The sequence below is a fragment of the Erinaceus europaeus genome, chromosome 6, assembly GCF_950295315.1.
Source record: "Erinaceus europaeus chromosome 6, mEriEur2.1, whole genome shotgun sequence".
NCBI classification, from domain to species: Eukaryota; Metazoa; Chordata; class Mammalia; order Eulipotyphla; family Erinaceidae; genus Erinaceus; species Erinaceus europaeus.
In genome coordinates, this window is record NC_080167.1 from 40,105,280 (window position 1) to 40,132,969 (window position 27,690).

General features: G+C 36.8%; 1 protein-coding gene across 3 annotated transcripts in view; it reads left to right on the plus strand.

The window, feature by feature from the left end:
* The window catches only part of SDCCAG8 (SHH signaling and ciliogenesis regulator SDCCAG8), a 278,824-nt gene that overhangs the window by 98,667 nt on the left and 152,467 nt on the right, over positions 1-27,690 (plus strand). For 2 of the 3 annotated variants that reach the window (XM_060192058.1, XM_060192059.1), the window contains 2 exons: positions 5,052-5,168; positions 10,157-10,249. In XM_060192058.1, the coding sequence (XP_060048041.1) occupies positions 5,052-5,168; positions 10,157-10,249 (210 nt within the window). The remainder of the gene's footprint in view (positions 1-5,051; positions 5,169-10,156; positions 10,250-27,690) is intronic. The other variant, XM_016193181.2, reaches the window with a different exon arrangement.

Consider the following 27,690-nt stretch of genomic DNA (forward strand, 5'->3'; position numbering starts at 1 on the left):
TTTCATTATAATAAAAGTTCAACTAATGATCATTTGGCAAATATTTGCCTGGTGCTGCAAATACAAGAATGAATTAGACATAAATGATGACCCCAAACAACTTATGGGTTGATGGACTTGGAGAACTTATAAATATGCAGGGTTTAGTACTTTTAATGGTGAGTAGTTGATAAAACTTCTCAATTGGTCATGTCTAAATTACATTAGTCAATTAGGAGGTTTTTTTTTTAAATAATGAAATTATAGATTTGATCATCAGAATAATACTGACGCATATATATACATATTTATTTACAACATGAAATGTATGCTTAATATAAAAGATTCTCCACCTCTCACTCCTGTTCAGATGTGACATTTTTTTTTAATTTTATTGTTGTTGTTATTGATGTCGTTGTTGCTGGATAGCACAGAGAGAAATGGAGAGAGGAGGGGAAGATAGAGAGGGGGAGAGAAAGATAGACACCTACAGTCCTGCTTCACCACCTGTGAAACGACTCCCCTGCAGGTGGGGAGCTGGGGGCTCGAACTAGGATCCTTAACTCCGGTCCTTGCGCTTCAGATGTGGCATCTTTAAGCAAGGCTCTAGGGAGCTGGGCGGTAGCGCAGCGGGTTAAGTGCATGTGGCGCAAAGTGCAAGGACTGGCTTAAGCGTCCGGGTTCAAGCCCTTGTCTCCCCACCTGCAGGGTAGTCGCTTCACAAGCTGTGAAGCAGGTCTGCAAGTGTCTATCATTTTTTCTCCTTCTCTCTATTTCTCTGTCCTATCCAACAACGACAACAATAATAACTACAAAAAAAGGGGCAACAAAAGGGAATAAATAAATATTTTTTAAAAGCAGGACTCTAGTAATACTTCTTATGTTATTGGTCTTTAAATTTATACTTTAATATCACTCTTTAAACTTATACTTTAATATCACAGTGACTATCCTATGAACATAAATTTGTGAACCAAGAACAAAATTATCTTTAATTATTTAATAATTTAACTGGCTATTCAAGCCCCTGCTCCCCACTAGCGAGAATGGGCGTGGGGTGGGAGGATGCTTTACAAGTTGTGAAATAGGTCTTTAGGTGTCTCTTTCCCTTTCTCTCTCTACCTTTCCCTCCCCTCTCAATTTTTCTCTGTCTTATCTAATAAAAATAAATAAAATGTAGGCACCAAGCCCCAGCAATAATCCTGGTGGCAATAAAAATTGTAATGATAATTTAACTGGCTAATACAAGGTACGCATTTAAGAAACACTAGAAATCAAAATGATTTCATTTACTAATTACTTTAAATTACAGAGAAACTAAGTATGGTCATACGTGATGTGATCTAACTAATTTGTATTTTGACAATAGATATAAGATAATTTGGTTTAAGTTAATACCCTTTTCATATTACATTTTACCTCTAAACTTATTTTTCTTATTTTTTATACTTCATTAATATCTGTTGACTTATCATGCTTATCAGAACTACTATGATAGATTTAGGAAGAAAACCCTTTTTTTCCTTGGATATATATGTATTTTTATTTATATCTATTTATTTATATTTATATTTTACATATTATATATATTTTTCTCTTTGCCTTCGAAATTTTATTTATCTTTTTATTTATTGAATAGAGACAGCCAGAAATCAAGAGGAGAAGGGGTGATAGAGAGGGAGAGAGACAGAGAGACAGAGAGACACCTGCAGCACTACTTCACCACTCACAAAGCTTTCCCTCTGCAGGTGAGGACCAGGGGCTTGAACTGGGGTCGTTGCACATTGTAATACATGTGCTTATACCTGGGCTCAACCAGGTGCACCCCTACCTGGCCCTGCCTTCTAAATTTTAAAATATCTCATGTAGGAGTTTAGAAATAGCATATTTGGGGTGCTAGGCAGTGATACAGTACCTTGGGATGGAAATGGCTAATCCATTTATGGTGAAGAATTTTAGTTCAATATAACTTTCTTTCTTTTTTTTTAATTAGCTAGGAGGAGGAAAAAAGGGGAGAGTGGATGGAAGAGGTAGAATGAATGAGATGAATTCCTCTCACAATGGACAGGACAGTCAGTCACCTAGCAATTGAAAAAACAATAACAGTTAATTTTGGTCAACCTGAAGAAGGAGAGGGGAGAGGGAAACACGTATATATAATAGTAATAATAATGTAAAATAGAGTAAAAAACCCTAACAGTCAGTCTGCAGCTTGGCGGGCTCAGGATTAGCTCAGGCAGCCTGAGCAAAGACCACCAATTGTAAAAAAAACCTCAGGTAGTCTTTCCCAGGCAGGGGTGAGGCTCTGATTGGTTAGATATTTTGTTATTCAAATAGAGTTCCTTCCACTTAGGAAAAAAAAAGAGAGAGAGAAGGAAATCAAATAGGAAAAGAATTGGAATGACACCCCTGTTGAGCCAGGAATCTTGGTAAAGAAAAAAAGCTTAGTGGGGAACCTGCTAGTAGTAGCTCTCCAGCCCCTGGGGTCTGGTTTTGACGTGGGGGGAGGGGTGTGCTTCAGGAAAAATCAGATTTCCTTTTTTTCCCCTCCGTTTTCTAACCTAAGATTGAGGTATAGTCACCTCTTTGGTGTCACACTTAGGATCCCCTTTTCACCGTCCTGCTGACAGTGTAATATCCTACCTATCAGGCCGCTGTTGTCCGAGCTCATGCCAGCAGTTGCCTCCAAGTCGTCATCTTGGCTCTGCCCCCCTCAATATAACTTTCTATTGAATGAGTACTGTGTCTATAAACTGTTCAAAATAATTCAAGTATCAGAATAGTAATTTGTTAAATGGGAGGGTCTTACTTACACATTTAAGACATCTGAATTTCAAATATAAATTTTAGTACTTTCATTCTTTTTATAACTTTTTTTATATATATACATTTATTTATTTTCCCTTTTGTTGCCCTTGTTTAACACTGTTGTGGTTATTGATGTTGTTGTCGTTGTATAGGACAGAGAGAAATGGAGAGAGGAGGGAAAGACAGAGAGGGGGAGAGAAAGATAGACACCTGCAGACCTACTTCACCGCCTGTGAAACGACTCCCCTGCAGGTGGGGAGCCAAGGGCTCCAACCAGGATCCTTATGCTGGTCCTTGCGCTTTGTGCCATGTGCGCTGGCGCCATGTGCGCTGAACCCGCTGGGCGCCTGACTCCCTTTTTATAACTTTTTGAGGACTCCTCCTGGAGAGGAGCTTACTGACTTTTTCTTCTTTTAATTATATCAATAGTTTTTTAGCCCACAATAATTAATTTTTAAAATTTTAACATAGGAAAACTTATAGGATTATTAATTTTCTAATACCTCCATGGTGATGAATTTGTTTCTGAAGTTTTAGTTGTTTTGGAGAAATGCAAAAATTGAAGAGTTTCAAGCAAGCATAACCATTAAAGGATACATGATCTTTAAGATTTTTTTATTATTATTTTAAATTTTTTCCCCTTTTGTTGCCCTTGTTGTTTATCGTCGTTGTTGTTATTATTGTTGTTGTTATTGCTGTTGTTGTGTTGGATAGGACAAAGAGAAATCGACAGAGGAGGGGAAGATAGAGAGGGGAGAGAGAGACACCTGCAGACCTGCTTCACTGCCTGTGAAGAAAACCCTCTGCAGGTGGGGAGCTGGAGGCTGGAACCAGGATCCTTAAGCAGGTCCTTGCACTTTGCGCCATGTGCTTTTAACCCACTGCGCCATGGCCTGGCTCCCTAGAATTTATTATTTGTAAGTTAGAAACTTACTTAGCATAATAATATGTTAATTGACCTCTCTACAAGTCCTTAGTTCAAAAACTTGTAATGTCTTTATTTACATTTGTATGATGATTGTATTTTTCAAGTTTATTTATCTGACTGTAGAATCCCTGGATTGAAAAAAAACCGGATAATTGACTAGACGTAACATTTTAAAGGTATAATGTGTGTTCATTATTTGAATATTTTAATATACATTAAAATTCTTTCATTGACTATGTATTTTTCTTTTATATTGAATGCTATAATTACAGAATATGCTTGCTTAGTTCTAGCTATGGCTTTTGCCACTTTCTTAGTTTAAAATACATAACTTTGTATATGGTAAGATTGATCTTATCTGTAAAGTATATAATAAATACAGAGAAGAACTGTATATTTAGATATCAGAAATGTGTTTTGTTGACAGAGGAACTTCTTTGTAAATTTCTTTAAATAAAAGTTTACCTGATGAGAGTCGGGCGGTAGCACAGCGGGTTAAGCGCACGTGGCGCAAAGCACAAGGACCCATGTAAGGATATGGATTCAAGCCCCCGGCTCCCCACCTGCAGGAGTCGCTTCACAGGCGGTGAAGCAGGTCTGCAGGTGCCTATCTTTCTCTCCCCCTCTCTGTCTTCCCCTTCTTTCTCCTTCTCTCTGTCCTATCCAACAACAAAGACATCAATAACAACAACAATAAAACAACAAGGGCAACAAAAGGGAATAAATATATATTTTTTAATCTTTAAAAAATTGAATAAATAGTACCATACATAGCTTAATATTTTATTTTTAAAATTATTTATTTTTTTGAGAGAGACAGAGAGAAACTGGGATGGAAGAGGGAGATAGAAAAAAGAGAGGGAGAACTGTAGCACTACTTCGCTGCTTGTGAAGCAGCCTCTCCACAAGTGAGCGCAGGGGCTTGAACCTGGGTCTTTGTGCAGTGTAACTCAACTGGACGCACCACCATCCGTACTCCAGTTTAATATTTTAACAACTTTATCTAGTTAAGACAAATTATAGTGCTATTAAATGGTAGTGATGGTATGAAATTCAAACTGTATTTTACCTAAGGAATCTTAAACTATATGATTATACATTTTACTTATAATTTGAAATTTTTTCCAGACTAATTTGAACTTTTATATTCTATAATACAGATGCTGCCTCCACATTTTAACAGATTAAAGTGAATATTCTATAGAACAGTAAATGACATACCTAAAATGCTGTTGTATTATATTCCTATCACCTGTAGGGGGCACCAAAGGATCTAATTGTAGTCATTGCCTGGTAGATTCCAACAGCTATTGATCTAGTTTTTGTAATCTAACAGGTGTGTGGGGAAATGCGCTATCAATTGAATAAAACCAAAATGGAGAAGGATGAGGCAGAAAAGGAGCACAGAGAGTACAGAACAAAAACTAAAAGGGATCTTGAAATTAAAGAACAGGTAAGAGATGGCACAAGCGTACTGTAGCAATTAAAGACATAATAATTAATGTTCTTTGTGAAGTTGATGTGGTTTTATTCTGAAATCATTTATTTCTCTTATATTGTTTCTAATTAATGAAATGATCCAGTCTATTCTATTAAAAGAATTTCATGTATAGTTGTCTAAAATTACCACCTTTCACATGAATGGTGAGAATACAACTGCATGCATATAAAATTCCCATCTTGACAGGTCATAAATATACATTTGGATATGTGTATCTATTACTTACAAAAGTAAAAAAAACATGTTCTAATGCACAGTTTGAACCTAAAATATACGTACATAAAGTTCCTGAAAGATGCCAACTTGAATCCTATTTTAAATGAAAAAGTTTAAAATTTGTTAGATGAGATGAGTTGATATGTAAATATGTCAATCAAATTGATTGTTGGCAGAGTGGAACTAGTTTTAACTTAGATAACCATGAATACGTTTTCTTGGGAAGCCTAAATACAGTGAAATTAGAAATGTTAGGAGGAAAATGCAGCTTAGTTCAATTTCAATTTGAACAGATGTTTCATGCTGTATCTTTGTTGATCTCATGCAGATACTCCAGTTTTAAATGACAATAAGGATAAGGGTTTGTTTGTTTTTAAAGGACAGTTCTAATAACTTACTTTTGATTTTTCCATTTTCCTGTTCCAGTACTGGATATTGAGGGATTTCAAGGTTTTTCATAGTGAAAGTAGGCTGATAAATCTATTTAATTAAATCACTAAGATTATTTAATCAACTAATTAAATAAATCAAATAAGACTAAGCTTTTAGCGTCTATATTCTAGAGAAACTACTATGATTTAAAAGTAGGTAAGCTGAGTACAACTTGAGAATTGTATTTCTAGTTCACAGCCTTACATTGTATTTTCCAGAATATTTTTCCTTTCATCCCAATCAACTCCTTGTAAAAATTGTGCAAAGACAATCTGGGAAAATATTGAAAATGAAAATAGTAATGAATTTTAGTACCAGAAAAATTTCAAGCCATAACTGAAATCCCCAGTACTAAATTAAAACCTAACCTACCAAAACCAAATTCTGCTTTTTTATCATTGTATTCGAAGTATCATAAGAACTTAAATTTGTGAGAAAAAAAATGGACTATTAACATGTACAGATCATGATACTATTTTATTCCATCCAGTTGGGGGCGTACCTGCTAGTGGAATTGCAAATCCTTTCTGTCAGGAACTGGAGATTTTAGGATTACCAAACCAAATACAGAAGTTTCCCTCCTTAATATATATATATATATTTTTCAAAAACAGTATCATTTTGGCATGCTCATTAATATAATATACTTTTTATTGTTCTATAGCATGTACCAGAATAATATTTTGGACTTCTATGAAAAACATAGTGAAGAAAGTCTCTGAGTTTAGTTATGTTACAATGTTTTAGAAAGACAAAGCATCACAGGAATAAGAAAAATATAAAATCACTTGTAACTGAATAATGTGTGAGGGCATTTATAATTTTTTTTCTACCTCATTTCTACCACTACCTCATTAAGTTTACCAGTAATGGTATGAGAACCAAAGTACAAGATTTCAAAAGGAGCAGTTTTCATTTATCATTGTTTTCTGATCATGTGTCATTAGCCTAATGACTTTTAATGTTCTTTCTAGAGAAAAGTTTGCCACTTTACAGGGTCAAAGAATTAAGAACAAACTCTTAATTATCGGCTATTTGTGATATGAGTTGCTTGTGACCTGTTTTTCTCGGGCATTTTTTAGAACATGAGGAAATCTTAGAGGTACTCTTTGTAACTGTTTTGTATTGAACAGACTGTTCAGAAAAGATAGTCGTGGTGTCTCATTCCATGGATGATCTGGAGTAGCAAAACTGTAATTGTTCTTTGGTCTTTCAGCCATGACCTGACCTTCTGTCTGTAAGACTTAACTTTGCGTAGCCACCATCTGCACTCAGGAGAGAAATTTACATATAACTTTTAAAAGCTGAACAAAGAATCTATAACGATTAAAGTGGATTCAACTTTTTAATGGGCTATATACCTGGCAGTGCAAAATAATAGGAAAGCTGCTTCTAGGTTTACAAACAAGTTGTTTCTTATAATATAGTGATTTTATTTGCCTTTTTATTAATCTGGCCCCTGAATACACTTTTAAAGGAGGCAAGAAACTGAGATTGAAATGTGGTAAGAACAAGTGCTTTTTTTTGATATATACAAAGTAGGTCAAATGGTTGACCACCAAAGTCATTTTCCTTGAGACTGTGGCCTGACTCTGGCATAATTAGAAAGGAAGGTTAGGGAGGTAACAATGGTAGTCTCTTCCTCCCACTTTCTCCTTTTCTTTTCTGCATTGTGTTAGGAACTAAGGGGTGGATTAATCTTCCCATCAACTCTTTTGTATCTCTTCAGTTTAGAAAATTCCTGTTAGTCTTATAGGGCTCCTCTTACACCCTCAAAAGAAATGAGGGTGGGGGAAGGGTAAAAAAGGAGAATGGGAAATCTGTTCAGATTACTGTTAGAAAATTTTCTAAGCAACACTTACCGACACACAGAAACACATACACTATTGTGGGTATTTAAAATATACATGATGATAAAGAGAATATTTTAATGAATGTTTACATTTCCATCAGTGTCATTATTTTGCTAATCATATCCCTTCGATCTTACTCTTTTTTTCATTTTTGCATCTTCGTGGTCATCGTCATTTTTTTTGTGATTTTGTTTCTTCTCCACCTTCTTACATTTCTTCTTTTGCTGAATATCGCATATCTCAGATATTAATTATTATTTCACTCATAAATACTTCAGTTTACATCTTTGAAGAGTATATTTTCATAGTCACTATAGCATAAAATCTTAACAATATTAGTATTTTAAGTTTCAGTAATACCCTCCTGTATTCAAACTTCTTTGATTGTCTCAACAATGTTTGCTTTGGAGTTGGTATATTCAAATCAGGAAAAAAGTATGTATGCTAGAATGGTATGGTATTACCTTTAAAAGACTATAAAGGAAACTTTTAGGAAAAAAGTAAATGTTTTTGTCTGTTGTTAGTCTTTCATATATTATGTTTTGATTGTGGTTTTATTTATAAGTTGCCTCATCATTATTCTTAAGAAATATAAACTAATCCTATGGTAAATTATTTGAGTATGACTTCCATGCAGCAACCTTAATAATACTAGCCAGAAGGGAGCCCAGTGAAGTCTGAAACTACATACTTAATTTCAGAGTTTTACATTTAAGATTAAGAAATATTCGAGAAACTCTATTTCCCTGACACTTCAGTGGTTATTGATTCTGAAGTAAGTGATGCATAAAGAGGTTTTCTTTGTTAGCCTCCAATTTAGCAGATGAATTTTGGAAGACAATTCTTTGTAGCCCCCTAACTTTTGATCAGAGTTCACTGCAAAATGAAAATGCAGGGCCCATAAGCAAGTAATGTTAGAGTAGAAAGAAAGAAAGAAAGAAAGAAAGAAAGAAAGAAAGAAAGAAAGAAAGAAAGAAAGAAAGAAAGAAAAGAAAAGAAAAAGGGAAAAAAAAGTTCTTTCTTCTATACTCTCTTGGTTGGTGCTGATGTTTTTTATTTGCAGATTAATGTATGTGTGTGGGGGTATATCTCAGGCACAGCGACACTCTTGGGAGAGTGCAGACCCTCCCTCACATGTGCTTCATGAATGTGTGGGAACATGGGCACCTGACTTCTGGGCCACAACCCCTAGATACACAGCACAGCTCAGTGGGGGAGGAGAGAGTCATTGTTCTCTATCTGAAAATGATCAGTTGGCTGATTACCCCAAAGATTACAGCCTACACAAAAGGAAACCTTTAAATACCTGGATCGGTCTATACAGTAGCCCCAAACAGAGTTCACAGAATGTGCTGCCGATGATGCCAGTCTGAGGCACCTGAGACCTTCAAGAGTGGATACACTTAATCCATCCTTTCCTGGGCTTGCATGCACACTCCTGCCAGACACAAACTACAACAGCCGCCACCTGTCTCTCATGACATGACCCCACCCAACTCATAGGCAAGGAAAGTAGAGCAAGTATTTAAGAACTGTCCCTGGGCTGCCATGGGCAGTGGAGATATAAGACCATATGTATGAGTCAGGGTTCTACTGTCCCATCAAATTTCACTTACACAGTACAAATTGTAATTTGAGAAATCATTAAGCATTTCAAGACGTTGGCCATATTTGCATTAGAGGGCAAACTTAGGCCTTTCTAAACATGGCACCCAGCATGACTATGCTGACAACATGCCCAGGAAGCTTCCGTGATTATATAGACATAGGCAGGGATTTGGTATACTGAGAAACGTACACACATACAGGCACACACATATGTTTAACATGCCCATGTCATCCATAAAGGGGGCTGGCCAACTACAGTCCACAGGACAAATCTCACCTGCTATCCATTGGTGCTTATAAAATTCTGTTTGAGACACAGAGCCATCATGCACTTACTTTATTCATGGCTGCTTTCCTGCTACAAGGGCAGAGTTGAGGGGATACCTCAGAGGTTACTCAGATATTTATCAGCTGATCTTTTACAGAGAAGTTTGCCAACTTCTTCTCAGTACCAAAACACAACTCATGTTTTCATTTTCCATGACCTTTCCAGATTGTGGAATTTTGCATTTGAAGGCTCGTCAATCTTAAATTGCAATTTAATGATCTTACAGTATTTTGTAGTACAGAAAAATGTGGCACATCCCTGGTCTTTTAATCACCTAATGGCATTGCCAAGTTAAGTGTATGGATGGATATAATGTCATTATCTTATTAGTGGTGCATGGCCTAGTAATGATTTGGATGGAAATATAAGTGAGAAACTTATTTCATGTGACAGTTTTGTGTGTGGGGTGTGTGTGTGATGGAGGGTGGGGGTGATGGAGCTTTGAACACTCACTGTGTCACTGCACCTAGGACAACTTTTTTCATTCTTTCTACTTGAAATAGAGAAGGGGAAGTACTCCAGCACCACTGTACCATCTGTGGGGCTTTGCCTGGCACTGTCAGTGGTACTCTCATGTGATGCTGTGCTCATTCATGGTAAGTTGTACATTCTACTGGGTGAGTCATCTCCTAGCCTTGGTTGGTGTAACTTTTTTTTCCAAAGAAAAGAATACATTCTTGAGCCAGCAATATAGATCAATATGGATAGAGTGCTGCTTTGCCTTGCACTTAACTCATGTTCAAGCCCAGCCCCCAACCCCACACTGAAGGAATTTTTGGTGGTGGTGGTAGTGGTGGTGGTGGTGGTGGGGTGTGTGTGTGTGTGTGTGTGTGTGTGTGTGTGTGTGTGTGTGTGTGTGCCTCCCTCTATCTCTGTTTCTCTCTCTCTCTCTTTCATATTTATTTATTTATTCCCTTTTGGTGCCCTTATTGTTTTATTGTTATAGTTATTATTGTTGCTGTTACTGATGTCGTTGTTGTTGGATAGGACAGAGAGAAATAGAGAAAGGAGGGAAAGACAAAGAGGGGGAGAGAAAGATAGACACCTGCATACCTGCTTCACCACCTGTGAAGCAACCCCCTGCAGGTGGGGAGCCCAAGGCTAGAACCGGGATCCTTATGCTGGTCCTTGCACTTTGCACCACCTATGCTTAAGCCACTGTGCTACCACCCAACTCCCTCTTTAAGAAAATGTTCTCTTTTTAAGAAAACACATTCTGTGTTCCAGGAGGTTGCACAGTGGATAGAGCACTGGACTTTCAATTTGAGGTCCTGAGTTCAATCCCTGGAAGCATATGTACCAGAGTGATAATCTGGATCTTTCTCTTTCCTCCTATCTTTCTCATTAATAAATAAATAAAATATAAAGAAAAAAACCCACATTCTTATGAGTAGTATCTGATTTACAACTTTCTACTTGAGTTGGAAGCAGTGAGAGTCAAAATTACCTGACTAGAGTGATTGACGTAAATTCGTAAGGCTAGAGAAGTTGTACAAAAGAAATAGAGCAGAGCAATTAGCTAAAACATTTTATGGCAAAGAAAGGATTTGAGAATTGCTGGTGTCTACAGCAGTGTGATTCAGCACTTTAATACTGTGTCAACATAGACTGTGTCAACAATTTTTTAATTCAATTGACTGTCAGGAGAAGTGCATCTATTTTGTAAAGCTTTGTGTAAAGATGAGAGGAAACCCTGCAAGTCCTAAAAGTGAGTCATAGCTACTGCCAAAGAAAAGAAAAGCACAAACGAATGTTTCAGGAATTGTACCTTTTTTTTTTTCTTAGAGAAAACTGAAACTGTTTTATAATCTTCATGGGCTTGACAGGCTATCTCAAGGAGAAAGTGAAACACCTGTTCTTGATCTCCAATAAGGAAAAAATAAGAACAAAGTGATTTAATCACAGCAACTGGAAATTACTGTAGCCTGAAGTAAGAACTTTACAACAGGGAAAAGATTGAACTAAATTGCTGCAACTGACCATGGACATTTCTTCTCTGAATTTATTTTTGTTTATTATTATTTTTTAAAATAGTACCAGCAATTCTTATCTGAAGTCTCAGCTTATGGGCCTCTGAGGTCCACCGCCTTCTATTGGACTCCAGAAATCCTAGAGTTACTTCATTGTGTCTTGTTAAAGTAGCTAGTAGTGGTATTAATCTTTTCTACTAGTAGCTTAGTGCCTATAGAGTGAATTTCCCTTTATGTCTACTCCACTTTTTATCTGTAATGCTATGTGCACTCTATTGAGAAAGCCTTGGAGGAATATACTTAGGTAATGAATGGTTTACTGGGAGCTAGACTTCAGAGACTTGTTTAAAAACTACCTGCAGAAGCCAGACCTTCTACCTTCTGCAACCCTCAACGACCCTGGGTCCATGCTCCCAGAGGGCTAGAGAATGGGAAAGCTACCATGGGAGGGGGTGGGTTATGGGGATTGGGTGGTGGGAATTGTGTGGAGTTGTACCCCTCCTACCTTATGTTTTTGTTCACTAATCCTTTCTTAAATAAAAAATTAAAAAAAAATAAATAAATCCTTAAAGAAAAAAAATTAAAAAATAAAAACTACCTGCAGTTGTACTTTTATCTCCAAAAATAAAAAAAAAGTGACTGGAAGAGAGGCCACTTGGGCAAGCAGTTAGCACATGTAATCACTTGGTCCTGGTGATGACAGAGTTGCTCTCCAGTGTTCTTCACACTCTCTTTTAGTGCTGGAGGCTTAGCACATTCCTTTCCCTGTTTCTCACTCAGACAAGCTCAGCTCTAAGGTCTTGGCTTTGCCAGACCAGTGTATTAGACACTGTGAGCATGAGAACTAGAAGCCTCAGGTCCTGCCCTTGGGGAGTTTATATTCTAAATGAGGAGACAGTATGCTTTTGAGCATTCCTTAAAAATACTTGCAAATGCATATCGACAAGTGTAAATTAATGGAGTGTGAACTTCGTGTTGGCTACAGCCCATGAGAAGGAGAATCTGGTTTCATGTGTGTGATGCAATAGAGCTTTTTTTTTTTTTATAGCATCTTCCCTAAGTATGCCCTAAAGCATTGTTCAGCATACTTAGATAAATGTGTGTTCTTATCACAGTCTAACCAAGAATTCTGAGAAAATTCTTCAGCCTGTCATATGTCTAATAAATCAGCCTCTTTTGTTCTTGTCCTGTGTGATGCTTGAATGGGACCAATAAGATTATAAAGATAATTTTAAATCTTTTAGAAGACTATTGGAGTTATTGTTTTCCTAAATAGCATGCCAAGAAATTTTTCATCATTTTAAACCATAATTATGTTGGTAAAATCACACAATTAGCAGCTGAAACAAAATTAATTAGGTTGTATTTTTATACAAAGGAGTAGTTCCAAATCAATCCAGTGAATCAGAGATCTTTGGTGTATTTGGTATTAATAATTTTGTTAATGGTCTGGGCAGTGACCATGCGTGGCTGTGAATATGTATGTCCCAGTCATCAAAGCACTATAGAAATTCCTTTACTTGAAAAAGAGTCATTTGATTCCCTAGCAAAGATAAAAATGCTATTTGCCATAATACTTTATGCTTAAACATCAAATATGCATGTGGAAATAATATAGGAAATAATATAATTCATAAAGCAGAGCACAAATATGAAATAAATCCATTTATAAATATGTATTTTTGGATCAGCATTTAGATAAAAATAATTGCCCTTTGATTGAAATTTAAAAAAACAAAACTGTAAGCCAAACCCAAGGAATATTTTTGTGTTACAAGGAAGTCACAAAGTTAATCTGCTACTGGCCCCAAAGAAATAGAATTTTTGCTATGTTTTTCCATTTCAGTGAATAACACATACATTGGCCCTTTAACAATGGCTGGCTTATTTAGACTCTAAAGGTTAGTCTCACAAGGCCAACCTTTACAGACTGTCTTTCTAGGTCCCATATCTGCATTTAGTGTAGCTACCTTGTCCCAAGAGCTCTCTGAATCTGGGTCCACACAAGCCGGTATGCTGAGATGCATTAACCAGAGGACAGTGTAATATGCTTTTTCATACATAAGCATTAATTTCCTACATAAACAAAAATATAGTATATATTTTCCTAACTGCTACACATGTATACATTTTGAAAGAAAATATATTGGATTAACAGAAGCTCATTCTCAGAGACAATAATCCCGTCACTCAGTAGTGCAAACTTTTCATTTTTATGTTTTATTTTCTACTTTTTGTCCACATGCATATATACTATTTGCAAGTAGTAAACATAAATAGTATTTGGATTTTTGCTTTTATTCACATATTACCTTATTTTTACCCGTTTCTGCCTATTCTTCATAGCAATCACTTTAACATGGCAGCAATATCTTTATTTTTGGTCTGCCTTTTGTCATCTGTGGGAATTTCTGGAGTTCCCTATTAGGAATGAACATTTCTATAGTATTCTATTGATTTGGGCCCCCTTTTCAAAAATTATATGTCCATAGGTATGGGGGCATATTTCTGGTGTACTTGTCTGTGTGTCTATTTTTGTTCTGATAACAGACAATTTTGACTGCAATAGCCCCATAGTATAACTTGAAGTGTGGAGTGCAATGCCCCATTTGTTCTCTTTTTCTCAAGATTGCTTTAGCATATTTTCCCAAGAGAGCCCAAACATTATGTGAAGGAAGTAGAGTCTCTTCAACAAATGGCATTGGGGAAATTGGGTTGAAGTGTGCTAAAGAATGAAACTGAACCAATATATATGCAGAAAAAATAAGCTCCAAATGGATCAAAGATTTGGATATTAGACCAGAAACCATCAGATATCTAGAGGAAAACATTGGCGGAACTCTTTAATTTAAACATTAAGTGTATCTTTGACGATTCATGTCTGACTGCAAGAAAAAAAAATTTTTAATCAATAAAACTACACTGAACTGAAAAACTTCTGCACGGTTGTAAGGAAACACTCCTTACAACATGGGAGATCTTTCTATGCCACACACCAGACAAAGAACTAATAACCAAAATATATAAGGAACTCACCAAAGTCAACAACAACAAAAAGAAATGACCCAATTAAAAAATGGGCAGAGGATATGGACAGAATCTTCACCAAAGCTCCAAAGAGCCAGCAGACATATAAAAAATGCTCAGTCACTGATTATCAGAGAAATGCAAATAAAGACAACAATGAGATACCACTTTACACTAGTAAGAATGTCATACATTAGGAAGGACACTAATAGCAAGTTCTGGGAAGAATGTGGGGGGAAAAGAAATCCTTCAATAGTGACAGTGGGAATATAAATTGGTCTAACTACTGTAGAAAACATTCTGGAAAGCCATCATTATCTTAGAAATTAGCCTACCCTTTAAACAATTTCTTTCTTGGGGATCTAGCCAAATGAAACAAAGAAACCTGTCAGAAGATATCTTTGTATACCTGTATTCATAGCAGTGTAGTTTGTAATAGCCCAAATTTTGAAGCAACCCAGATATCCAACAACAGATGAGTGGCTAAGAGAGTTGTGGTGCATCTATCTATACAATTAAGTACTATTCAGTTGTTAAAAATGACGACATTATCTCCATAGCTTCATTTTTGTCTTTTATTTATATGTTTATTTATTTTGGATAGAGATACAGAGAAAAGAGGGAAATAGAGAGGAAGAGAGTGACAAGGAGCCATATGCAGAACTATTTAACCACTTATGAAACTTCCATCTGTGTGTGGGGACCAGGGACTTGAAACAGGGTCCTTGCACACTACAATGTATGCTCTAGCCATGTATGCCACCCTCTCTCCTGTTTCCATTACCTCATTTTGGATGGAACTTGAAGGATATATCTCATGTTAAGTGAGATAAGCAAAAATGGGAATCATTACCAGTCTCACTCATCGGTGGAACTTAAGATACAAGGATAGAAGTGGAAAACACAAAGTAAGATTTGGATTGTATTTTGCAAGATTTTACACCAAAGCAGAGGACTCTGGGAAAAGAGGGGGTTGCCTGGGGAACTTTGAGTTTCTTGTGCATGATGGTGGAAAAGGACATATGCTGAGTGTTTTGTAGACACCTATTATAAGAAGATGAGAGACTTTATCCATGTGTTAACAGCTGTACTCTTAATTCATTAACCCACCAATAAAAATGAATTAATAAATTGTTCCTTGATTTATAGCAGATATTTGGTTATTCTCTCTCTCATAATAAACTATGCAAGCAATGGCATTAACTTGGTTTCAGAAATTGTGAGTCAAGCTGTGGTTGAAAATGTCCATTAATTACAAGCAAGTCTTATGGCTTCTTCTTCTTCTTCTTTTTTTTTACCCCATCCCCTCCTTTGATAGCTTTTCTATCTTTTTAAAATTTAATTAACTAATTTTCTCTTTTGTTGCCCTTGTTGCCTTTTTTTAATTGTTGTTGTAGTTATTATTATTGTTATTGATGTCGTTGTTGTTAGATAGGACAGAGAGAAATGGAGAAAGCAGGGGAAGACAGAGAAGGGGAGAGAAAGATAGACACCTGCAGATCTGCTTCACTGCCTGTGAAGTGACTCCCCTGTAGGTGGAGAGCTGTGGGCTTGAACCGGGATCCTTGACTGGTCCTTGCGCTTCACATCACGTGCGCTTAACCTGCTGTGCTACCACCAGACTTCCGTTTTATGGCTTCTTAAAGAGAGTAGCAGCCAGCCTGAGTAGAACACAGATAGAACACGATCCTTACATATGAGAGGTTTTTGATACCATATGCCAGAGCGGTGTTATGGTTACTCTATCATAAAGTAAATATATATTTTAAAGAATAGCTTGTTACCAAGTGAAGTGGGGAGGTAAAAACTTTAAGATCTTGGTAGCTAGGTGGTATCACAATGGATTAAGCACACAGTGCAAAATGCAGACCGAGGGAGTCCCAGGCTCCCCACCTTCAGTCCTGGGGGGTCGCTTCGCAAGTCTGCAAGTGTCTGTCTACCTCTCCTCTCTCAATTTCTCTCTGTCCTATCCAACAACAACAACAACAACAATAGCCGGAGCAACAATGGAAAAAGATGGCCACCAGGAGCAGGGGATTCAATAGTGCAGACACTGATAAGATCTCAAGATGGAGACAGAACTGTTCAGTTGAAAAAAATGTCCCATCATTGAAAGCATTGTGCTTTTCTATTTAGAATTTTCTGATTTAAAATCTGAGCTCAAGGCCCAGGTGATGCTTGCAGGGGTAAGGCACATTCAGTACTCATGCATGAGGGCCTGGGTTCAATCTCTAGCACCATGTATGAACAATGACAGCACCAAGGGAACTATATAGATGCTGAAGTGATAGGTGTGTGTGTGTGTGTGTGTGTGTAGCCCCTTCTTTTCTATTCAGTAGGCTTCCTTTTTCTTTTATATTTATTTTTTCCCTTTTGTTGCCCTTTTTTTAATTGTTGTAGTTATTGTTGATGATGATGTCATTGTTGTTGGATAGGACAGAGAGAAATGGAGAGAGGAGGGGAAGACAGAGAGGGGGAGAGATAGACAGACACCTGCAGACCTGCTTCACCACCTGTGAAGTGACCCCCCTGCAGGTGGGGAACTGAGAGCTCGAACTGGGATCCTTGCGCTTTGCACCACCTGTGCTTAATCCACTGCGCTACCGCACAACTCCCAGTAGGCTTCCTTTTTAATTTGTTGATTTCCTTTGCTTTACGTAAGTTTTTTTTTTAAGTTTGATATAGTCCTGCTTGTTATCTTTCCCTTTGTAGCTTTTGCTTGTGTCAGATCCAAGAAATCATTGCAAAGGTTGATGTATACTTTCATTAAGAAATTTATGGTTTCCAATTTGACATCATGCTTGAATCAATTCAGAGTTAATGTTTGTGTCTGGTATAACATAGGGGCCCAGTTTGATTGTTTAACTTGTGACTGCACAGTTTTACATATAATATTTACTGGAGTTGTATATTCTTTAATCCATTGCCAAAATTGACTATGTAGATGTGTATTATTTCTGGATTTTCTGTTCTCTTTCATTGAGCTCTATTTTTGTTTTATATGAGGACATTTTTTAAATTTCATTAGTGTGTTATAGATTTTTGCTAGAGGTCTTTTATCTCCTCAGTTAAATTTATTCCATTTTATTATTTCAAATCAGTAGTAATTGGGATTACTGTCTTAATTTCTCTTTCTGATAATTCCTTATTAGTGTGTAGGTATGCAGCAAAATAAATTTTGTATATTGATTTAGTATTCTGCAGCCTTACTGAATTTCTCTTTTAGTTCCAACAATTTTTTGATGGAGGCTTTAAGGTTTTCTATATATAATATGATGTCATGGAAAATATCTTTTCTTCTTGTTTTCCAAGTTTAATATCTTGTATTTCATTTCATTGCTTAATTTCTCTGTTTAGGTCTTCTGTTATAATGTTGAATAAAAGTGCTAAGAAAGGGCATCTTTTATTACTGATTTGTCTTAGAGAAAAAATTCTCAGTTTTTCACCCTTGAGGATAATGTGTGACTCTGGGCTTGTCATATATAGCCTTTATTATCTTGAGCTATGTTCCTTATGGCTCCATTTTGTTGAGAGTATTTGTCATAAATTAATGTTGAAATTTTTCAGCTTAAAAATGTTAATAACATTTTATTTAACCCAACATATACAAAATACTGTCACGTTAGCTGGTAATCTATATAAAATTATTAAGTGATGCTATGTATTGTATGATTTTCTCCTTCACTTGGTTAATATGATATACCACATTGGTTAACTTATGGATATTTAACCCCTGGAAGAATCCTCCTTGATCATGCTGAATATGTTTTTAATGAATTGTTGAGTTCAGATTGCTAATATACTATAATGCACCCATTTTTCTGATTTCATTTATTTTAATTGCTCTATTTTTTATTTTTTATTAGACATTTTAAATCTTTTATTGAGATGTTAATGGTTTCAGTGTAGTTGTTGGCACATGAGTACTCTTTCTCAATTCATCAAGATAGGTTTCTGCAAAACACTCTAATCCCTAAATAGATCCGTCATCATATACCAGTATCTGAAAGCTCTCCCTTCTCCAACTCCTCTCCCATGTCCTCCTCCCCCAGAATCCTTTGCTTTGGTGAAATATATCAAATCACTACTCCAGGTTTTACTTTATATTTCCCTTTTCTATTCTTATTTTTTTAAGTTCTACCTATGAGTGAGGTCATTTTATATTTATCCTTCTCTTTCTGGTTTATTGGACCTTCAGGCATGAGAGTTTTAAAGTTCTCTTGTGAATAACTTTCCTGTTCTTTAACCCTCTGGGAGTATGGACCCAAGATCATTGTGGGATGCAGAAGGTGGAAGGTCTGGCCTCTGTAATTGCTTCCCTGCTGAACACGGGCGATGGCAGGTTGACCCATACTCCCAGCCTGTCTCTCTCTTTCCCTAGTGGGGCAGGATTCTGGGAAAGCAGGGCTGTAGGACACATTGCCCAGGGAAGTCCAGTTGGCATCATGTTAGCATCTGGAACCTGGTGGTTGAAAAAATAATTAACATACAAAGCCAAACAAATTACTGACTAATCATGAACCTAAAGACTGGAATACTTCAGATGAAGAGTTGAGGTCTCTGTTTTGAAGTAGGCTTTTAGTTATATTCCAAAGGGCCTATGACTATACTAGTTTTTTTTTTTTTTTTTTTTTTTCTTGACATCTGTTATGCAGGTGGACACAAGTTATTGTCTGGGGAGATGATGCCATGGCTGGAAAAGGACCAGAAAGCTGGATCAGGGAAGAGAGTAGCTCCTAAATATGGGAAATGTGTATAAATATTGTTGACTGTAAAACCTATTAATTTGATCTTATTTGGGGCCCATGTTCAGCTTAGGAGCCTATGTGACCTCTGCATCCCTGTAGATCTGAGCTCACATTCTGTGGTCATCAATAGGAACATTTCAAGTTGCCCCAATTTCAGGACCCATCTTCCTCAGGTGTAGCATAGAGTATGTTGTCCAGCCTCCATTCAGAGGGAGGAACATTCTCTACCTTTGTTAATCCACATTGAGGGCAAGGTCCTATGTGGGTCCACAAAGGGGTCTATTGTGTTGTTCCTGATAGAGATGACCAGTAACAATGGAGAGAGGGATTTATTCGAGGTCTAGGCCCACCATGTCTATTTGGGAATCTCAGGACTCCTTTTAACACTTCACCACCATAAATTATCTCTTTTTAGGCAAGTTTTAAAAGCATGGGTTTAAATAATATTGCACATATAGCACAGTATAGCTTTGTGGCCTAGAGCTAAAGACTTCTTTGTGGCTTGATTTGTTCCATTCTGTCTTCCATATTTGGTTTTAATTGGTGTGTTTATTTTCTGTTTAAGAAACAGCTGGATCAGGGAAGAGAGTAGCTCCTAAATATTAAGAAACAGGCCGTATTTCTTCTTCAAAAATGATTCCTGTCAAACTAATAGACATTTATTTTTGTACCTACTACGTATAAAAACTGTATTTAGGTACCACTGATTTATGTGATGGAATGATTCATTGATAGATAGTAATGGAAGGGAAAACACTAAGCAGAACTTAGAGTGGAGTTGGTGTTCTGCACCAAAATAAAAGGCTCTGAGGTGGGGGCAGGGAGAAGGGCTCAGGTCCTATAACATGATGGCAGAGGAGGACCTAGTGGGGTTGAATGGAATGTGGAAAACTGAGAAATGTTGCACGTGTACAAACTATTGTATTTTACTGTTGACTGTAAACCATTAATCCCCCAATAAATAAATAAATAAGAAATGAAAAAAAAAGCAGACAGTAATGAAGAGGTTAGGTATGGATGGCAAAGAAATCAAAGTGCCACCCAAAGTGTATATGATGTCATAGTGTGATATTATTTCAATTAAAAAAGAAATTAATGTGTTTTTGCAAGTAAGGACCAGTTTTTTAGGGCTTAAACCTATGTTGGGAAACTCCCAACAGAAGAGGAATTGATCAGTCTTGGATATTTCCCTCCCTTCCTTCCTTCCTTCCTTCCTTTCTTTCTTTCTTTCTTTCTTTCTTTCTTTCTTTCTTTCTTTCTTTCCTCCAGGGTTATCTCTGGGGTTCAATGCCTACACTATGAATCCACTGCTCCTAGAGGCCATCTCTTTTTCCATCGTTGTTGCTGCTGTTGTTGTTGGATAGGACAGAGAAAAATTGAGAGAGGAGGGAAAATAGAGAAGGGGGAGAGAGAGATAGACACCTGCAGACCCGCTTCACCGCTTGCAAAGAGACCCCCCACACACAGGTGGGGAGCCAGGGCTTGAACCAGGATCCTTGTGCAGTTCCTTGTGCTTCGCACTATCTCGGAGATTTCTTAAAAAATAAAATAAAATAAGTAATCTAAATAAATGGACTAAAATGGAAACTGAGTACTTAAGAGTTTATAAAAATCACTTTCTGAGATTTCATCTATTCGTTCTAAAGACCTAGTCTCCTTTCAAAAGTATTCTATCCAGGAGCCCGGAGATAAGTCACTGGTAAACCTCATGTTTTATCATATTCAGTGAGCCTTTTTTGAGCCTCTAGGAGCACTTTGTGTTTCTACTGCTGTAGTTTCTCTCTCTCTCTCCCTCTTTCTCTTCTCTCTCCCAACTCTCCCCTCTCTCTCTTATTTAAAACATAATTTTTATTGCCATTGGGGCTTGTTACCAGCACTATACATCCACGGCTCCTGACTGCCATTTTTCCTGTTTGTTTTTTTTCTTTCAGTTTTTATTAGATAGGACAGAGAGAAACTGAGAGTGATGGGGGAGACATAGAGGGAGGAGAGAGAGAGAAACCTGCAGACCTGCTCCACCACTTGCGAAGTGTTGACTCACATGGGGAAGCTAAGGCTCAGACACAGGCCCTTGTGCATAGTACTGTAGGTGCTCAACTCCGTGTGCCACTGCCTGCCCCTGCCTTTTATTTTTTTACTACTATTATTTTAATGTAGAGACAAAGAGAGGCAGAGATAGTGAAAGAAACTACATACTGAAACTACTTTCCATGTGTGGAGTCAGACTCGAACCTGAGTCGTGCACATGACAAAGTAATGCATCATCCAAGTGAGTTATTTCACAGACCCACTTGAGGCTTTTTTTTTTTTTTTAATTCTGCCAGGAGTGCTGGAATCACACAGAATGCAAATACCCTGTGCATAAAGAAGAGTTTCTATCCATAAACACATACTGAATGTTGTACACCTAAATATAGTAGATTTTATGTTGATTATATCTCAATTTAGACGTAGCCCTATATTTGTCTGCTCTATGTCTTTTATTTTTATGCAGATGAGTGAAAGAAGAAATTAGTTTTCTAGTTGTTACAGATTATACAGTACTGAATGTTCTGTAGTCATTCAATACTTCTTTTGTTCATCAATTCCCTTGATGGATTCTGCTATATAGAGATGTTAATTTTTAAGAACTACATTAAAAATATTTATTAGCTAAAGCACATACTTTACATAGAAAGTGTCTTGCCAGAATGAATTTTTAAATATAGATTATTCTTGAGTTACAGTGAAGCATAGTGAATGCTCATACTCCCCAAATAGAATTTAACAGAAATATTTATATAGCCCACAGCTAAAGTGAATTTTCTAAAAACTCCCCATAAGGTGAGATCACGTATACCCTGTCTCAGTACAGAAGGATTTTTTTCCCCAATCAGTTATGACTCTAAAAATAAACCTAGTTTTGTTGTTCTAATTTGCTGTTTCCTCTTCACGTAAGAACATTTCATTAATTTCGGTGAAAACTATCCAACAAGACAAGGCTAACTTGGTCTAGTTTTCCAAGAGAAGAGCATCTATTTTGTGTCAGCTACAAGCAGAGTAGCCGCTGAGAGGTGAGTTTTATAGAGGCATGATCTTCTAAATGCTCGGAATATTTTTTATACTCCAAGCACATATCTTCAGAAAAGAGCTTGCATGTTTCAGTGCCCTCAGTATGCATTCAGCAGTATTCTGTCTCTCTTACTGTTTTTAACGCCAGTTTTAAAGCCAGAGTGTTGATATTTATATGTTCTGTAGTCAAGTAGACCAAGAAGCAGAGGGGTAGACCTCAGGGTAGGTAGATTGGTAGAAAGAAAGGTGACCTTAGAGAGGTCCAATATGTTTTATTTCTGTGTAGGAAACAGACCTGTCTGTATAATCCAAACTATATAGATAGAGGTTTTCTTTTAACAGTCATTTCAAATGGCATTGAAAAATAAAATTTTCCTTTCCTGTGCAACAAAGTCATTTAGTTTAACATGAAAAACTAGGAGACCTTGAGTGAGTTTAAGTGTTTGAGGTTTTCTTGGTTTGAAGAAAAAACATTTTATCCTGCTCAGGCACCTGTACTAAACAATTTACACTGATAAAAAATCTAATAAGGTATTTTTCTCTAAAGCATGGTTTTATGAGAATTGATTGAAAAGTGGAATATCAGATATATATATATATATATGTCTTCTAATGAAAGCCAAACTTTTTAATGCTTTTCTTTGTCTTAAAAGGTGTAACATGAGGGTCAGGGGGATAGTTCAGTGTTTAGAGCACTGAACTTGAATACCTGAGATGGCAAATACCCCAGCCTCAATCTCCCACACTATCACATGTAAGTGCTCAGTAGTCCTTCAGTTTACTGAATCTCTCTCATGAAGATCAGAAAAAAGATTTACTTACAAAATATAAATAAAATGTATGTCATAAGGTAGTTACAGAATTTAAAAATATTTGGAGCTCCAGTGGCACAACTAGTTAGTGCGTGGTACTTATACAGAATTTAAAATTATTTGCTGGGGGCTGGGAAGTGCTGCACCCAGTTAAGTACACATAGTACTATGCCCAAGGACCTGGGTTTGAGCCCCTGCTCCCCACATGCTGTGAGGATTCTTCATGAGGCAAATATCTATCTTTCTCTGTACATCTCCGCTTTCTACTTCTCTCTGTCCTATCAAATAAAATAGAGGGGAAAAGAAAGAAAAAATGACCGCCAGGAGCAGTGGATTCATAGTACTGGAACCAAATCCCATTGCTAACTCTGGAAGCAAAAAATAAATAAAAATAAAAAAAAATTTTTAAAGGAAAATAGATCTGATTTAGTCTATTTGGTCATAGTTTCACCACAGACAACGTTATGTAACCATGTTGAAGGCCTGGGTTCAAGCCCGTGTTCCTACTTGCAGGGGAGAAGCTTCACGGGCAATAAAGTCGAACTACGTGTGTGTGTCTCTCTCCCTATCTACCTCTTCATTCTCAACTTCTCTGTTCTATTAAATGAATGAAAGAAAAAAGTGGGGGACAGTGATCACTGGGAGTGGTGGATTCATCGTGCAGCTACTAAATCCCAGCGATATCCCTGGTAGAAAAAAAAAACAAGTAGTTTTACAAAGACTATCATATTTAAATTCCCACATAGAAATTCTGGACATGTATAGTAGAATAGATACTATAGGATTATTTGTTTTCTAAAACAAGAAATTTCCAAAGAACTCCAATATTTCAAGTTTATTAATTAAACTTAGTCCACTTGATAAAGCTACAAACAAAACATAGGCATCTTTTCTTGGATGATAATTAAATTAGGCAGATTTTATTTTGGGGGGCTTTTTTGTGTGAATTGTTACAGTTTATTTCTCTTTGCTTTCTTTTTTATTTTATTATCTTTATTTACTGGATAGAGATAGCCAGAAATGGAGAGGAGGTGATAGTAGATACATACATAGATAGAGAGATAGATATAGATGTCTATACATAGATAGAGAGATAGAGATACATAGGTCTCTATCTATGTATGTATAGTAGATACATACATAGATAGAGATCTAGAGATAGAGATAGAGATGATAGGGATACATACATAGATAGAGATAGAGATAGACTTGTGAACCTTTTCTACATTTGGGGATTTGGGTGGGGCTTCAACCTGGGTCCTTATTCACTGTAACTTGTGCATTCAACCTGGTGTACTACTACTTGGACCCCTTTTTAATGATTGTATTGGGGAAGCTAATGGTTTACAGTATAGTTGTTGACACATCTGCAGAACACTCTCATTCCCAGGTTAGGTTCTTTTCCACTATCGTGCACCAGGATCCCTAGTCCCCTGCTCCTTTCCCAGAGTTCTTTGCTTTGGCACAATACATTAAACCCAGTTCAAGTTTTACTTTGTGTTTTCCTTTCCTGTCTTTCTTTAGTTCTGCCTATAAGTGAGATCATCTGGTATTTATCCTCTTTCTGACTTATCTCACTTAACATGATCCCTTCAAGCTCTATCCAAGATGAGCCAAAGGAAATGACTTTATCATTCTTAATATCTGAGCAGTATTCTGAGGTGTATATGTGCCACAGTTTTCTTAGCTTCACTTATTTGTCACTGAACAACAGGTGAGACCCCCTCAAGCTTTGCACCTTGATCTGTGGAGGCCCCACCCCTTAGTGCTAAACTCCAAAATTCTTCCATGTAATGCTGCAGCTCAAACCAGGGTCTCATGCATGGTCACTCTATGGGGTGAGCTATATCTTCCATCAATTAAAGAGATTTGTAAGTGATCAAGCAACCATTCTTAGAAGGTTTTTATTTACAAACATGTTAAATTCAGAAGTTTCCAGTCATCAGGTGACTGCTGATTCAGTTAACTAGTACGTAATAGGTAAATAATACTCAATGTTTGAAAGCTATTTTCCAATGCATTCTAATGCTTGAAGTCTCAGCAGATCCTTGACCTCTTTAGGAATAAATCCCAAGGTGTTCAGTGATAGCAAAAGCAATTAATTCTTCCCATTAAATATAGAAAAATTTGACCCTATTTATGTCTTGAATGCTTAGAAATACAAAATGTCAATTGTTTGTGAAACTATTGAGATAAATCCCACTACTAACCTACACTTAGTATTTTTCTGTAGTAGGGTGATATTTTAGGAGGGGTAGCACCATATATTCAGCTTGAAAGAAAACTATTTCATATAGTCAAAATTACTTTAGAAATTCTCAAAGCTCACAATTTATATAGTCTACATAAATGTTTAAAAGCATCGATTTTTATGTATTTTTAAGAGTTCTATATTCCTACACATTGGAGCATGCAAACCTTTTCTTGAAATTTTGATTTCATTTCATGTTACATTTTACTATTATTAAAATTATATTTATTTTATCTTAGTGAGAGAGATGGAGAGAAAGAGAGAAATAGAAACCAAAGCTCTGCCTTATGATGGTGCTGGTTCCAGGGATTGAACCTGGGACCTCAGAGCCTCAGACATGGAAGTCTTTTTGCATAAGCATTATACTGTCTCCTTCAACTCACATCATTTTACTTTCATTATTTGGAAAGATTTGTTTATTCAGACAGGAACCCCATATGAAACTGGCTTAGGGGCTCAATTGTGTGAAAACTATCCCTGTTGCTTCGATAAAATGCTATTTACTTATGGGGATGGATGCTCATACCATTAGAGGTACATGCTCCATGCTCAGCATATTAGAGGAAGCTTTCTCCAGTGCACTGTGATTGACTGGAAGCTTCATAGATTTATGGTGTCTCACTTTATATTCCAGAGGAGTTCATTCATCAAGTTGAATGGTAATACAGTCACTTCCCCTTCTTTTTTTGTATCACTTTTTTTTGTTGTTGTTGTTCTTGCAGGTTGCAACTCTGTTATATAATCTTGATCATGATTAATGAAAATATGAATAAAAAAGTCTCACAATGCAAAACGATGTGTCAATGTATCCAATAAGGATCTTAGCTATCAAACTGTAGAACAAAAATGGAAACTTCATAGTAGAAGAGCTTGCTCAGTCTTCACTACCCTGAGCCAACTTCTTCCAGATAGAAGCATACAGAGACAGAGAGACATAGGGCAAGAAAGAAAGATACCACAACACTGAAGCTTCTTCCAGTGCAATGGGGACCCTGGTTTGAATACAGGCTATGCAAGTCACAAAGTATTTCAGGGTCATCTTAATAGTCCTTTTTTATTTCTGACAATTGTACTACGTCAATGGACATAGGAGGTCAAGATTTCTCTGGTGCTTAAATTTATAAGCATATGATTACTTAAAGACTGGTCGTTTTTTATCCTTTTGGAACACTAGGGTATGCAAGCACATCTCAGTAGTTTAAATAAAAAAGTTTCAGTCTGATGCTTTGTCAGCGGTAAACTGAAACATCAAAGCAAGCTTTCTCTCCACTTCAGAAAAGAATTTGCATTTGTTAATCCAATACAAAAAAAATATAAAGAGAGCTATCACAGCTGGGACTGTGTAAACTCACCTGAGCTGTAATTATACTTGTTTCTGCCCCTAAAACTCTGAAAATCATAGCTCAGTGGTGTAAACTTGGTTTATCAAAATATCTGCTATTTTCACACTTTTTTATATTATTTATTTTCCCTTTTGTTGCCATTGTTGGTTTTCATTGTTGTTGTAGTTATTGATGTCACTGTTGTTAGATAGGACAGAGAGAAATGGAGAGAGGAGGGGAAGATAGAGAGGAGGAGAGAAAGATAGACACCTACAGACCTGCTTCACCGCCTGTGAAGCGACTCCCTGCAGGTGGGGAGCCGGGGTCTCAAACCAGGATCCTTTTGCCCGTCCTTGTGCTTTGCGCCATCTGCGCTTAACCCGCTGCGCTACCGCCCAACTCCCTATTTTCACACTTTAACTGAGTCAACTTTATATTAGGCATCTTAAAATCATCTTTAGATGACTATTTTTTAGAAAATCGCTTGCTTCTACAGTCCCATCTCATGTGCTTTGAATACTTGTTTTCACTGAAAACTAATATAGCTCATAGTAAGTGCTGCTGAGTTTAAGTGATGGGTCAAGGCAACCTCTTGCCACATTGTGATTAAAAAGCTTTTCTTAAAATTCCTTAAAAAATGTTTGGAAGGGTGAGGGCTGATTTAGTAGCCACATTAATAGTAACAAGCAGACTGGAAAGTTTCACCTGTGTGGCAACACGGGGAAGTACTTCTTCAAAGTAAACTTTACAAATTGAGACCTTTGTGCTTATTGCAAACGTGGCCACTGACCCAGGTATCTGATTTATGTCTCTTCCCTGTGTCACTGTCATTTGTCTCTTCTCCCCATATCAATTT